At 42.9% G+C, this 15,134-nt stretch overlaps 1 protein-coding gene and 1 non-coding gene across 4 annotated transcripts in view; one reads left to right on the top strand and one right to left on the bottom strand.

The window, feature by feature from the left end:
* Nucleotides 1-3,517: 3,517 nt before the first annotated feature.
* Nucleotides 3,518-3,590, bottom strand: TRNAA-AGC. Its single transcript has one exon. It is a non-coding gene; the product is annotated as a tRNA-Ala (tRNA).
* Nucleotides 3,591-3,732: 142 nt separating this feature from the next.
* UBE2V2 (ubiquitin conjugating enzyme E2 V2) overlaps nucleotides 3,733-15,134 on the top strand; it is a 42,599-nt gene continuing 31,197 nt past the window's right edge. Inside the window, exons 1-3 of one of the 3 annotated variants that reach the window (XM_044293709.1) lie at nucleotides 3,733-3,873; nucleotides 7,719-7,864; nucleotides 10,519-10,644. In XM_044293709.1, coding sequence (XP_044149644.1) covers nucleotides 3,858-3,873; nucleotides 7,719-7,864; nucleotides 10,519-10,644 — 288 coding nt within the window. In that variant the 5' untranslated portion in view covers nucleotides 3,733-3,857. Of the gene's footprint in view, nucleotides 3,874-3,898; nucleotides 4,043-7,718; nucleotides 7,865-10,518; nucleotides 10,645-15,134 lie in introns of those variants that run through there. The other 2 variants (XM_044293710.1, XM_044293708.1) reach the window with 2 other exon arrangements.

Here is a 15,134-nt window from a genome sequence, read left to right as displayed (position 1 = left end):
CTACCTTTACGTCTTCTGAAATAATGATCCCTAAATCCCTTTCCTCAGATACTGAGGTTAGGACTGTATCGCTGATTTTATATTCTGCTCTTGGGTTTTTACGCCCCAGGTGCATTATCTTGCACTTATCAACATTAAATTTTAGTTGCCAGATTTTTGACCATTCCTCTAGTTTTCCTAAGTCCTTTTCCATTTGGTGTATTCCTCCAGGAACATCAAACCTGTTACAAATCTTTGTGTCATCAGTAAAAAGACACACCTTACCATTGAGGCCTTCTGCAATTTCGCTGATAAAGATATTAAACAATATGGGTCCCAGAACAGATCCCTGAGGTACCCCACTGGTAACAAGACCTTGGTCTGAATATACTCCATTGACTACAACCCTCTGTTGCCTGTCCCTCAGCCACTGCCTAATCCATTCAACAATATGGGAGTCCAAGCCCAATGACTGCACTTTATTGATAAGCCTTCTATGTGGGACAGTATCAAAAGCCTTAATAAAGTCTAGATAAGCGATGTCTACTGCACCTCCTCCATCTATTATTTTAGTCACCCAATCAAAAAAATCTATAAGATTAGTTTGACATGATCTCCCTGAAGTAAACCCATGCTGTTTTTCATCTTTCAATCCATGGGATTTTAGATGGTCCACAATCCTCTCCTTAAGTTTGGTTTCCATTAATTTCCCCACTATTGATGTCAGGCTTACTGGCCTATAGTTGCCAGATTCCTCCCTACTACTTTTCTTGTGAATTGGCACAACATTTGCTAATTTCCAATCTTCTGGGACGACCCCTGTGACTTATTTGTATTAATTTTAGACAGTTGACTTAGAACCTCTTCCTCTGTAAAGACACATGCGTCAAAAGATTTATTAGTCTTCTTTCCTAACTGAGGTCCTTCTCCTTCATTTTCCTTTGTAAAAACTGAACAGAAGTATTCATTGAGGCACTACTCCTATCTGTGCCGTCACTACCACTCCTATCCACCTCACGGCTCTCCCCCTGCAAATCGCTGCAAAAGTCCTTGGAGAACTATACTGATTTAGTTACACTAATGTCCCCTTCACAGGGGCATCGCAGGTGAGGGTCGGATGCGTTCAGGGTGCATTACGGGAAACCCGCGCGAGTAGGCACGCAATTGCAGTCAGTTTTGTCTGCAATTGCGTTCTGATGTTCAGTATTTTCCGCGCTAGTGCAATGCATTTTGCATGCACGTGAGAAAAAACTGAATGTGGTACCCAGACCTGGACTTCTTCACTGAAGTTCGGGTTTGGGTTGGGTGTTCTGTAGATTTTATTATTTTCTATTTTAACATGGTTATAATGGAAAATAATAGCACTCTTTAATACAGAATGCTAAGTATAATGTCAATTGAGGGTTAAAAAAATAAAATAAAATTAACTCACCTCATCCACTTGATCGCGCAGCCAGCATAGTCTTCTTTCTTCTTCTTTCAGGACCTGCAAAAGGACCTTTGATGACGTAATCGGGCTCACCACGTGGTGAGAGTGGTGACGTCAGCGCAGGTCCTGCTGAATGAACATAGAAGTATCTTTTATCTTCATTCAGCAGGACCTGCGCTGACATCACCACGCGGTGAGCCCGATTACGTCATCAAAGGTCCTTTTGCAGGTCCTGAAAGAAGAAGAAAGAAGACTATGCCGGCTGCGCGATCAAGTGGATGAGGTGAGTTAATTTTTATTTATTTTTTCTAACCCCTCAAGGCACATTGTACTTAGCATTCTGTATTAAGAATGATATTATTTTCCCTTATAACAATGCTATAAGGGAAAATAATACAGTGAATAAACTTTAATGGGGTCTGGGATTGCTTTCATCCCTATCATCTCCTAGCAACCATGCGTGAAAATCGCACCGCATCCGCATTTGCTTGCGGATGCTTGCGATTTTCACACAGCCCCATTCATTTCTATGGGGCTTGTGTTGCGTGAAAAACGCTGAATATATAACATGCTGCGATTTTCACGCAACGCACAAGTGATGCGTGAAAATCACCTGCACAGCCCCATTGAAGTGAATGGGTCCGGATTTAGTGCGGGTGCAATGCATGAGGTGAACGCATTGCACTTGCGCGTGTGAAAGGGGCAAGATGAGCTCTCTCATCTTCACATGAAATGTGAATTCCTGCGCGCAGAACCACAACACCTTTTCATCTGTATTAGAGTATGACCACACCGTGCAGCGGTGCCATTTATGGGATACAACTGTATTGAGGTTCAGTACCGCTTAGCCTTGCCGGCTGCAGTGGGGTTCAATTAATTTGGTCTGCATTGTTTAGTCAATCTTCATTGTTAAAGGGATATTCCCATCTGCGACAATGAGGGAATATTCATAGATTCTTTTTCAAATGCCCAAGATTTGAAATAGCAGCATTCCTGGTGTCTGGTAATGCTGGTCATCCATATGTGCTTGGAAGCAGAAAAAGAAGATAACTTTTCTCTATTTCTGAACATCCCGTATGCCCAATCAGATAAAGCCGCTTATGGTAACTCACACAGGACTTCATTAATGTAAATGAGTCCATAAAAAACGGATTATATGCGCTCCACCTCCCTAATGTATACATCTAACAGCCACTATACAATTCCCATATGTATATTCATAAAATGACTGCCCCAGTAGTACTAATACCCCCTAAAATGCCCCCAGTAATAATAGTAATAATGCCCTCAGTAATAATTATAATGCCCCTATAGTGCCCCCAGTAATAATGCTCCCCATGCTGAGCATTTCAAATTTTCAGCACAGGTGAATTTACATTGCAGATTTTAATTTTTTTATTTTTTTTGCACTGTGTGGAAATGTACTATATGCTACAAAATTGCTACAAGCAAATCTACAGCAACAATTCCACTACATGTGAACATAACCTTACCGGCTGCCCGGCGCTGTGCTTGATAAACTGTGAGGAGGCAATGGCGCTCATTGGAGCGCTGCGGTCTGCTCAGACAGCTGATCGGCGGGGAAGCCCAGAGTCAGAACCCCCGCCAATCACATCAGTATTATGTGGTCATCCGTATTAAATTGTTGAACACCTTCAAACAATAAATAAATCACAAAAAATACCCCACCTCCCCAAAAAATGCTCTCGTGCAACTAAGTAAGACTCTATTGTAATTTGACATGCAATATATATAAAGTTACAGAAGGCAATGACAAATGCAAACAAAAAGTTTAATATTACTGCAAGAAAAATACCTAATTATAAAAAACTAACTTTTTTCAATTAAATTCTTTAGATTGATAAACTTAGACATTTTAAACCTCCCTGCAAAAAATAATGCATAAAATATTAGTGGACTAGTAAAAAATGAAAAGCCTGAATTATTCCCTACAAAAAATCCAGCAACAAATAAAAAAGTTGCAACTGCAAATCTAACGCACGTCAAACTGGGTCTTGTCCTGAAGATTAAAATCAGCCTGCTCCTGAACCGGGTAAACAGTGACTGGTATATATAATAAATAAATACAAAAAAAAAAATTAAAACATTTGGAGAATGCGGGCATCGATCCCGCTACCTCTCGCATGCTAAGCGAGCGCTCTACCATTTGAGCTAATTCCCCAGCTCTGTACACAACCTCTTCCATACTCCCTTCTATCTCCACACTGCCCCATGCGGTCATACTTCACACAAGCACTCGCCATACATATAATTGCGACCACCTCTAATACCGAGCAAGCTGCCTGCCGCCGGTTACCGCTGCTGCTGCTGGCTAATGTACGGAGCACTCTTTCACTTTCGTCTCGTGACGGAAATGACGCCTCCCGGTAGAGGGCGTTGAGCGTGCTGACATCAGCTGCGTGGGCTCCGGTGCTCGGAGGCCGAGAAGATGGCGGTGAGCGCAGGTTGGTGGTGGAGTAAAGACTGGGCAATGGTCACACATGCTGGAGAACTCCCATTATTAGTCACCGCCGTGTGTTATGGGCTGTCCGGTCTCCTCTGCCCCGGGTGTCGTCTCCTCGCCGGAGGTTCCATCATTCATTCCAGTGCCCCGCCATGTCCGCTGTCACCTGTGTACAGTACATACCTGTATATATATATGTATATGTGTGTGTGTGGTGTACAGTACATACCTGTATATATGTGCGGGGTATGTGAGCCCTGCACTGCCCTGTGTCAGCTGTGTACAGTACATACGTGTATATATGTGTGGTGTACAGTACATACCTGTATATGTGTGTGTGTGGTGTACAGTACATACCTGTATATATGTGCGGGGTATGTGAGCCCTGCACTGCCCTGTGTCAGCTGTGTACAGTACATACGTGTATATATGTGTGGTGTACAGTACATACCTGTGTATATATGTGTGTGTGTGGTGTACAGTACATACCTGTGTATATATATGTGTGTGTGTGGTGTACAGTACATACCTGTATATATGTGCGGGGTATGTGAGCCCTGCACTGCCCTGTGTCAGCTGTGTACAGTACATACGTGTATATATGTGTGGTGTACAGTACATACCTGTATATGTGTGTGGTGTACAGTACATACCTGTATATGTGTGTGGTGTACAGTACATACCTGTATATGTGTGTGGTGTACAGTACATACCTGTATATGTGTGTGGTGTACAGTACATACCTGTATATGTGTGTGGTGTACAGTACATACCTGTATATGTGTGTGGTGTACAGTACATACCTGTATATGTGTGTGGTGTACAGTACATACCTGTATATGTGTGTGGTGTACAGTACATACCTGTATATGTGTGTGGTGTACAGTACATACCTGTATATGTGTGTGGTGTACAGTACATACCTGTATATGTGTGTGGTGTACAGTACATACCTGTATATGTGTGTGGTGTACAGTACCTACCTGTATATGTGTGCGGTGTATGTGAACCCTGCACTGCCCTGTGTCAGCTGTGTATATATGTGTGGTATACAGTACATATATGTGTGTGGTGTACAGTACATACCTGTATATATGTGAGCCCCCCCCACTGCCCTGTGTCAGCTGTGTACAGTCCATACATGTGTATATATGTGCGGTGTACAGTCCATACATGTGTATATATGTGCGGTGTACAGTCCATACATGTGTATATATGTGCGGTGTACAGTCCATACATGTGTATATATGTGCGGTGTACAGTCCATACATGTGTATATATGTGCGGTGTACAGTCCATACATGTGTATATATGTGCGGTGTACAGTCCATACATGTGTATATATGTGCGGTGTACAGTCCATACATGTGTGTATATATGTGCGGTGTACAGTCCATACATGTGTGTATATATGTGCGGTGTACAGTCCATACATGTGTGTATATATGTGCGGTGTACAGTCCATACATGTGTGTATATATGTGCGGTGTACAGTCCATACATGTGTATATATGTGCGGTGTACAGTCCATACATGTGTATATATGTGCGGTTTATGTGAGCACTATGTGGGGTTTCTCTCCGTGCCTCTCTTTTTTTTTTTTGCGGTGCGGACGGATCACAGACCCATTCAAGTTGAAGGGGTCTGGATCCGTCTGCGGAATCTGCACGGATGTTGCCCGTGCATTGAGGACTGCAGATTGCTGTCCTAAATGCATGGAACGGGCCGACCAACGGCCGTGTGCATGAGCCCTAATCGTGATTTTTTTGGGGGCTATTTTGAGCATTACTCGCGCTCAGTTTGTGTGTGTTTCGTCAGGTTTCAGTTATTTTTAGTGGAAAAGAGAGCACAGCAGGCAGGATAAGTGCAACCCGACCGGACTGACACAAACTGCGCACAACTAATACTTGTCATATTAGAACAGAAATACAGGAAAAAAGACTGATGTGAACTCAGCCTAACGTGGAATGGGAATGGTGGGAGAACGGTGAGGTAAGTACCTGTTATTTTATTGTTTTACGCGTTCTGAGCCGGTGTTCAGCGCCTGGACATATTTAATAACAGCAATTTCAACCAACTATAAAAAGGGTTTCCGATTTTTTTTATTTGCCACCTAGGCAGCAGTACCTGCGGAGAAACCGTGTTAACATAGTTCCCACCACTCAGGGTCATGTGCACTGCTGCAGCGGTAACAGGACCCCAGGCGGCATGTCACTGCTGGGTCATTGGTTGCAGCGGCACATATGACCCCGCTGAGGTCCGGTGAAGAGAACCTGTTTTACTCTCTACTGAAGACACAGTACCGAGACATACAGACATCCCCGCGACAGTGAGTGGCAGGAGATCTGTGAGATTGGCAACACGTGGTTTGATCTGACAGGTTTCCTTGTGGATTAATAGACATCTGTGTTGTTTCTGATACTGGCCAACCACAATGCTGTGCGGTTTATAGCTTCAGTGGTATCTGTGGTCTGCTGGTGTTTGGTTCTCGGCTGAGTTCCTGTTGCTGCCATAGCTATTGGAAAGTAAAGTGTTTTCTTTCCCTTTTGCGTTTTGGTTTATCTGTGTGTTGTTTTTCCCCTGCCCTTTGTTGTAGGCCTGAGGGAGACTCCTGTTCATCCTTCCTTTCTGGAGGAACAGGCAGTCTCAGTCCTGTCACTATCGCCAGGGTCTTATAGGGTGAGTTAGGACTCTAGGTACTCCTTCGTATGAGCTCACCTACCTTTGGGGTCTGTTCATACTGATAACCAGTCAGGACTGTGACTAGGGATTTGACCAGGAGGTGTCCTTCTTTCTTCCCTAGCTTTCAGGTCTTGTTCCTTGTTCCCTCTCCTTCTTCTTCCGGTGTGGTTATCCCTCCCACGCACGGGCGTGACAACAGGTGATCATGGCCAGGCCGCCCCAAATCCCATTCACAACCTCTCGCAAGTACAGAACTGGGCACTGGTTGCCAGGGTGTCCAATTTTTCTGTTCCTCAGGTTACTTTCACATCTCCGGTCAAAATATCCAGCAGGCTAATCTGGCAGAGAGCAGCCTTCCAGAGTTCACCAGATCTGACATATTAATGCCAGATTCTACAGTTCACTGTCTTATCCCCATTGACTATAATGGGATCTGGTGCTCATCCGGCCACTTTCCGGCATAAATGCCGGCTTTCGTCCAGGCAAATACTGCGGCATGGAACGTTTTTAGTCTGGCCAACATTTCTTCCGGAACAGCCCTCCGGATCAGACTTGCCGGAGATGTGAAAGATGGGACTAAGCGCTAAACCCAGGTGGCCGGGCCTACAGGAACAAGCCAAGCAGGCCGGTTGTTTCTATAACTAATTATAGTGAATGGGAGCTAGGCAAACCATGTATCAGAACAAGCCTCTCTGCTTCCATAACTCCCCGGTAGATTCCTTACTTTAAATTAATCGCTTTCTGAGTCCTAATAAAATTGGGTTTGAAGTCAGTAAACCCCTTTTTTGACCCAAAATGTAAAATCAACAAGTCTTCTAATATTCCACCTACCCTGTTCTGCTCCCATGCCTTGCCACAGCTTTTTGCGGGGTTACAATAAACGGCCAATCAGTTTGCACCATAGTGAATATTCGTTCATAGAAATTGGTGCAGACGTCATATCATCGTTCCACTTTCAGAACCATAAGCAGCAGTTGTCACTGAGAGGGTGTAATTGGAAAGGGAAGTATATTGAAAGGTGTTTTTTTTTATATTTTGGGTTAATGAAACCCTAATTTTGCAAATGGGAAAACCCTGTGTAACTTTTTTTGCAAAAAAAATTAACCACTGTATGTAGAAAATATTTTGCATGATACCTAATGTCATCATCTTTTTCACTACCAGTTACAGTTCCTCGTAATTTCCAATTACTGGAAGAACTTGAAGAAGGGCAAAAAGGAGTTGGAGATGGTACGGTTAGTTGGGGCCTTGAAAATGATGAAGATATGACTCTTGCTAGATGGACTGGAATGATAATTGGGCCTCCACGGGTGAGTCAGCAGCAATCCTATGTATCAAAAGGCTACAAGGTTTCACAGGGGAAGGCAAACTTGGGGACATACAATGCATTCAGAAAGTATTCAGACCCTTTCATATTTTATGTTGTAGCCATGTCCTAAAATAGGGGAAAAAATGTATTTTTATTTTTTTATCAGTCTGCACTATGTACCCTATAATATGAAAGTGAGAACAGAATACTTCAGATCTTTGCAAATTTATTGATAAAGGAAAAATGAAAACATTACATTGACATAAGTATTCAGACCCTTTACTTGGGACTTCGTTGAAGCACCTTTGTCAGCAATTACAGCCTCCAGTCTTCTTGGGTATGATGTCACAAGGTTTGCGCACATGGATTTGTGGATTTTCTGCCATTCTTTGCAGATCCTCTCAAGTTTTGTTAGGTTGGATGGGGACTGTCCATGGACAGCCATTTTCAGATGTTGACTGGGCTCAAGTCAGGGCTTTGTCTAAGCCACCCCTGTGTTGTCTTGGCTGTGTGTTTAGGGTCATTGTCTGAAGTCCAAAGCACTCTGGATCCGTTTTTTATTTAGGGTATTCTGTACTTTTCTCCATTTAGCCTTCCCTCAACCCTGATCAGTCTCACTGAAAAACACCCCAAGGACATGATGCTGCCACCACCATGCTTCACTGTAGAGATGGTATTGGACAGATGATGAGCTGTTTTGGTTTCCTCCAGACATGACGCTTAGAACTGACACCAAAAATAAAAATCTTGGTTTCATAAGACCAGAAAATCTTGTTTCGCATAGTCTGAGAGTCCTTTAGGTTCTATTTTGCAAACTCCAGATGGGCTTTCATGTCCAATCAACTGATTTTACCACAGGACTCCAGTCAAGGTGTGGAAACATCTCAAAGATGATAAGATACATGGGAGGCCCCCAGAGCTAAATTTCAAGTGTCATAGCAAAGGGTCTGAATACTTATGTCAATAGGAGATTTTAGTATTTTCTTTTTTAATAAATTAGCAAAAACCTCTAAAACTTTGATTTCACTTTGAGTGTATATTGATGGGGAAAAAACTTTTTTAAATTTTTGTTTTGTGATGGCACCCTATTTTCTGAGATTCTGTTTCCTAGTACAGTGATAGGCCATATCATATTGGTATACTCATACATTATAAAAGCCATGTCCCCTGGTGAGAGTAAAAAAGTTTCTTTATAAACACAAATAAATAAATAAAACTATTTTCCCATGAAAAAGTGGTATCATTTTGTAAAAGTGGTAACCCCCCCCCCCCACATACATGGTATTGCGTTGTGTTCACCACAACCCATATAATAAAGATATAATGTTACTTACACCGTCCCATGAACAATGTAAAAATAAACAAAACGCAAAAGATAAAGGAATTGTTTCTTAAAAATAAATATTAGTCAGACAGTCCCATGTACCACAAAGTGGTACCAATAAAACCACAACTTGTCCTGAAAAAACAAGCCCGTATGTGGCTACAGTGGCAGAAAAATGAATAAGTATGACTCTTGGAATGTGACAACATAAAAAAACAATTGTTTTTGCATGAGCAGTGCCATAATTTGCAAACGTAGCAGAAAATAAATAAAACTATACATATTTGGTGTCACCATCCTCATGCTGACCCATACAATAAAAGTAACTTCCTAATTATGTTGCACAGTGAATGTCATATACTTAAAGTGCAAAAAACAATAGTGGAATAGTATTTTTCCATTACATTATGCTAGTGATGAGAAAAGCGGTTCGTCCCCATATGGACAAACACAATTTTGTCATCATATTATCTTTACTGTGGCCGAGGGACTGTCATTAATGCGCTGTTAAAATGTATTGTTTCCGATGTGGTTACTTTAAGATGGCCTCCAGTCTCGTGAGAACACCTTAATCTTGCGCCTGCTCCATTACTGTAAGTAGTGATGCATGCACAAATATACTTCATTATGAATCCAAACTTGGATTCGTTAGTATTCGTCACAAATCCCGGGTTCAGATTCGTAATGTAGTATATTTGTGCATGCACCACTACTCACAGAAACAAAACAAAAATTTACAGAAAAATGATAATATATAAAACCTGTATGGGAAAACCCTTGCACGTTGTATACACAAATCTACAGTATAGTATTCCAAAATATATCTTTATTAAAGTTATAAAATAACATAATAGAAGACATAAATGAATTGGCAATGGCAGACACAAACAGGTGTGCCAGAATAGGGTCAGAAGTGAATGAACATGAGATAAAGTAGATTCAAGAGGTTGGTGTATCCAGCCATATGGCTCACCCTCCTAGAAGTTAGAAAAGTTACACAGGACCCGCACCTATCAGACAATGGGGGGCATATCCTAGCGATATGCCCCCATTGTATGTGATGGTAAAATCCCTTTAAATAACATGAATGCTTATGAAAATAGGTATAATTCTGGCTTTTTAGTCCCCTTTTCTTAATTCATATCCCCACTTGTACTTTGCTTGAAGTTGATGGATAAATGTCTTTTTTCCAACAGTACTTACTATGGTTCTGTAGGTTATAATGCCAGGGTTATGTGACGGCATACTTATTGTCATGCCCTGTTGATCAGTTTGCATGTGTGGTGATGTACTAATATCATATGTGTATTCATATTGTGTCCATTTTTTAGACCAATTATGAAAATAGAATATACAGCTTGAAAATAGAGTGTGGACCTAAATATCCCGAAGCCCCCCCGACACTTAGATTTGAAACAAAAATAAACATGAATGGTATAAATAGCTCCAATGGCATGGTGAGTACGCATAATCTTGGTTTAAAATTTAAAAGGGCTTACCAAGATTGTAATACTGATGACCTTTCCTCTGACACCTGGGACCCCCACCGATCAGCTGTTTGAGAAGGCACCAGGGCTCCTGTGAGCGCCGCGGCCTTCTCTAGCTTATCAAGCACCGCCGTACATTGTATAGTGGCTATACTTGGTATTGTGCTTGGCCACGATGAACGTGTCGTGACAGACCTAGGAAAAGCTGTGAGCGCCGCTGCCTTCTCAAACATCTGATCGGTGGGGGTCCCGGCTGTTGGACCCCCACCAATCAGATACTGATGACCTATGCAGAGGATAGGTCCTCAGTATTAAAATCTCGGAAAACCCCTCTAAGGGTGACAAAATGTCTTTGAGATTTCAGTTTATAAAATAATTATTTAATACTTTTCTTATTGTTGTAATTGTGAGAATTTTTAAATACAGTTGTGTATGCCACTTGAAAAAATTCTTGACAAATCTATAAATTGTGGAAAAAACCGTGCATTGTATAGCAGCTGTGAGCCATGTCACTGATGAGGAGGCACTGTTGACAAGAGCTCTGGCACCTTCTTAACCACCTCCGGACCGCCTAACGCAGATGTGCGATCCGGAGGTGGCAGCCCTGCGCACGACGACGCATATACGCGTCATCTCGCGAGGGCCGGGGTTTCCTGTGAACGCGCGCACACAGGCGCGCGCGCTCACAGGAACGGAAGGTAAGCGAGTGGATCTCCAGCCTGCCAGCGGCGATCGCTCGCTGGCAGGCTGGAGATCCGAATTTTTTAACCCCTAACAGGTATATTAGACGCTGTTTTGATAACAGCGTCTAATATACCTCCTACCTGGTCCTCTGGTGGTCCCTTTTGTTAGGATCGACCACCAGAGGACTCGGGTAGCTCAGTACAGTCGCACCAAACACCACACTACACTACACCCCCCCCCCCCCCCCCGTCACTTATTAACCCCTTATAAACCCCTGATCACCCATGATCACCCCATATAAACTCCCTGATCACCCCCCTGTCATTGATCACCCCCCTGTCAGGCTCCGTTCAGACGTCCGTATGATTTTTACGGATCCACGGATACATGGATCGGATCCGCAAAACGCATACGGACGTCTGAATGGAGCCTTACAGGGGGGTGATCAATGACAGGCGGGTGATCACCCATATACACTCCCTGATCACCCCCTGTCATTGATCACCCCCCTGTCATTGATCACCCCCCTGTAAGGCTCCATTCAGACGTCCGCATGATTTTTACGGATCCATGGATACATGGATCGGATCCGCAAAACACATGCGGACGTCTGAATGGAGCCTTACAGGGGGTGATCAATGACAGGCGGGTGATCACCCATATACACTCCCTGATCACCCCCCTGTAAGGCTCCATTCAGACGTCCGCATGATTTTTACGGATCCATGGATACATGGATCGGATCCACAAAACACATGCGGACGTCTGAATGGAGCCTTACAGGGGGGTTATCAATGACAGGGGGGTGATCAGGGAGTGTATATGGGTGATCACCCGCCTGTCATTGATCACCCCCTGTAAGGCTCCATTCAGACGTCCGCATGTGTTTTGCGGATCCGATCCATGTATCCATGGATCCGTAAAAATCATGCGGACGTCTGAATGGAGCCTTACAGGGGGGGTGATCAGTGACAGGGGGGTGATCACCCTGATCACCCCCTGTCATTGATAACCCCCCTGTAAGGCTCCATTCAGACGTCCGCATGTGTTTTGTGGATCCGATCCATGGATCCGTAAAAATCATGCGGACGTCTGAATGGAGCCTTACAGGGGGGGTGATCAGTGACAGGGGGGTGATCACCCTGATCACCCCCTGTCATTGATAACCCCCCTGTAAGGCTCCATTCAGACGTCCGCATGCGTTTTGTGGATCCGATCCATGTATCCATGGATCCGTAAAAATCATGAGGACATCTGAATGGAGCCTTACAGGGGGGGTGATCAGTGACAGGGGGGTGATCAGGGAGTCTATATGGGTGATCACCCCCCTGTCATTGATCACCCCCCTGTCATTGATCACCCCCCTGTAAGGCTCCATTCAGACATTTTTTTTGGCACAAGTTAGCGGAAATTTTTTGTTTGTTTTTGTTTTTTCTTACAAAGTCTCATATTCTACTAACTTGTGTCAAAAAATAAAATTTCACATGAACTCACCATACCCCTTACGGAATCCAAATGCGTAAACATTTTTAGACATTTATATTCCAGACTTCTTCTCACGCTTTAGGGCCCCTAAAAAGCCAGGGCAGTATAAATACCCCACATGTGACCCCATTTCGGAAAGAAGACACCCCAAGGTATTCCGTGAGGGGCATATTGAGTCCATGAAAGATTGAAATTTTTGTCCTAAGTTAGCGGAAAGTGAGACTTTGTGAGAAAAAAACAAAAAAAAATCAATATCCGCTAACTTATGCAAAAAAAAAATAATTTCTAGGAACTCGCCATGCCCCTCATTGAATACCTTGGGGTGTCTTCTTACCAAAGTGGGGTCACATGTGGGGTATTTATACTGCCCTGGCTTTTTAGGGGCCCGAAAGTGTGAGAAGAAGTCTGGGATCCAAATGTCTAAAAATGCCCTCCTAAAAGGAATTTGGGCCCCTTTGCGCATCTAGGCTGCAAAAAAGTGTCACACATGTGGTATCGCCGTACTCAGGAGAAGTTGGGGAATGTGTTTTGGGGTGTCATTTTACATATACCCATGCTGGGTGAGAGAAATATCTTGGTCAAATGCCAACTTTGTATAAAAAAATGGGAAAAGTTGTCTTTTGCCAAGATATTTCTCTCACCCAGCATGGGTATATGTAAAATGACCCCCCAAAACACATTGCCCAACTTCTCCTGAGTACGGCGATACCACATGTGTGACACTTTTTTGCAGCCAAGGTGGGCAAAGGGGCACATATTCCAAAGTGCACCTTTCGGATTTCGCAGGCCATTTTTTACACATTTTGATTGCAAGGTACTTCTTACACATTTGGGCCCCTAAATTGCCAGGGCAGTATAACTACGCCACAAGTGACCCCATTTTGGAAAGAAGACACCCCAAGGTATTCCGTGAGGGGCACGGCGAGTTCCTAGAATTTTTTATTTTTTGTCGCAAGTTAGTGGAATATGAGACTTTGTAAGGAAAAAAGAGAAAAAAAAAAATCATCATTTTCCGCTAACTTGTGACAAAAAATTCTAGGAACTCGCCATGCCCCTCACGGAATACCTTGGGGTGTCTTCTTTCCAAAATGGGGTCACTTGTGGCGTAGTTATACTGCCCTGGCAATTTAGGGGCCCAAATGTGTGAGAAGTACCTTGCAATCAAAATGTGTAAAAAATGGCCTGCAAAATCTGAAAGGTGCACTTTGGAATATGTGCCCCTTTGCCCACCTTGGCAGCAAAAAAGTGTGACACATCTGGTATCGCTGTACTCAGGAGAAGTTGGGGAATGTGTTTTGGGGGGTCATTTTACATATACCCATGCTGGATGAGAGAAATATCTTGGCAAAAGACAACTTTTCCCATTTTTTTATACAAAGTTGGCATTTGACCAAGATATTTTTCTCACCCAGCATGGGTATATGTAAAATGACACCCCAAAACACATTCCCCAACTTCTCCTGAGTACGGCGATACCAGATGTGTGACACTTTTTGCTGCCAAGGTGGGCAAAGGGGCACATATTCCAAAGTGCACCTTTTGGATTTCACCGGTCATTTTTTACACATTTTGATTGCAAAGTTCTTCTCACACATTTGGGCCCCTAAATTGCCAGGGCAGTATAACTACCCCACAAGTGACCCCATTTTGGAAAGAAGACACCCCAAGGTATTCTGTGAGGGGCATGGTGAGTTCCTAGAATTTTTTATTTTTTGTCGCAAGTTAGTGGAATATGAGACTTTGTAAGAAAAAAATAAAATCATCATCATTTTCCGCTAACTTGTGACAAAAAATAAAAAGTTCTATGAACTCACTATGCCCATCAGCGAATACCTTAGGGTGTCTACTTTCCGAAATGGGGTCATTTGTGGGGGTTTTCTACTGTTTGGGCATTGTAGAACCTCAGGAAACATGACAGGTGCTCAGAAAGTCAGAGCTGTTTCAAAAAGCGGAAATTCACATTTTTGTACCATAGTTTGTAAATGCTATAACTTTTACCCAAACCATTTTTTTTTTATCAAAGACATGTAGAACAATAAATGTGGCGAAAAATTTATATATGGATGTTATTTTTTTTGCTAAATTTTACAGCTGAAAGTGAAAAATGTCATTTTTTTGCAAAAAAATCGTTACATTTTGATTAATAACAAAAAAAGTAAAAATGTCAGCAGCAATAAAATACCACCAAATGAAAGCTCCATTAGTGAGAAGAAAAGGAGGTAAAATTCATTTGGGTGGTAAGTTGCATGACCGAGCGATAAACGGTGAAAGGAGTGTAGTGCCGAAGTGTA

This window comes from Bufo gargarizans, chromosome 5 (genome assembly GCF_014858855.1).
Source record: "Bufo gargarizans isolate SCDJY-AF-19 chromosome 5, ASM1485885v1, whole genome shotgun sequence".
Lineage (NCBI taxonomy): Eukaryota > Metazoa > Chordata > Amphibia > Anura > Bufonidae > Bufo > Bufo gargarizans.
The sequence above is the reverse complement of the archived record's forward strand: the minus strand, read 5'-3'. Positions and strand labels throughout refer to the sequence as shown.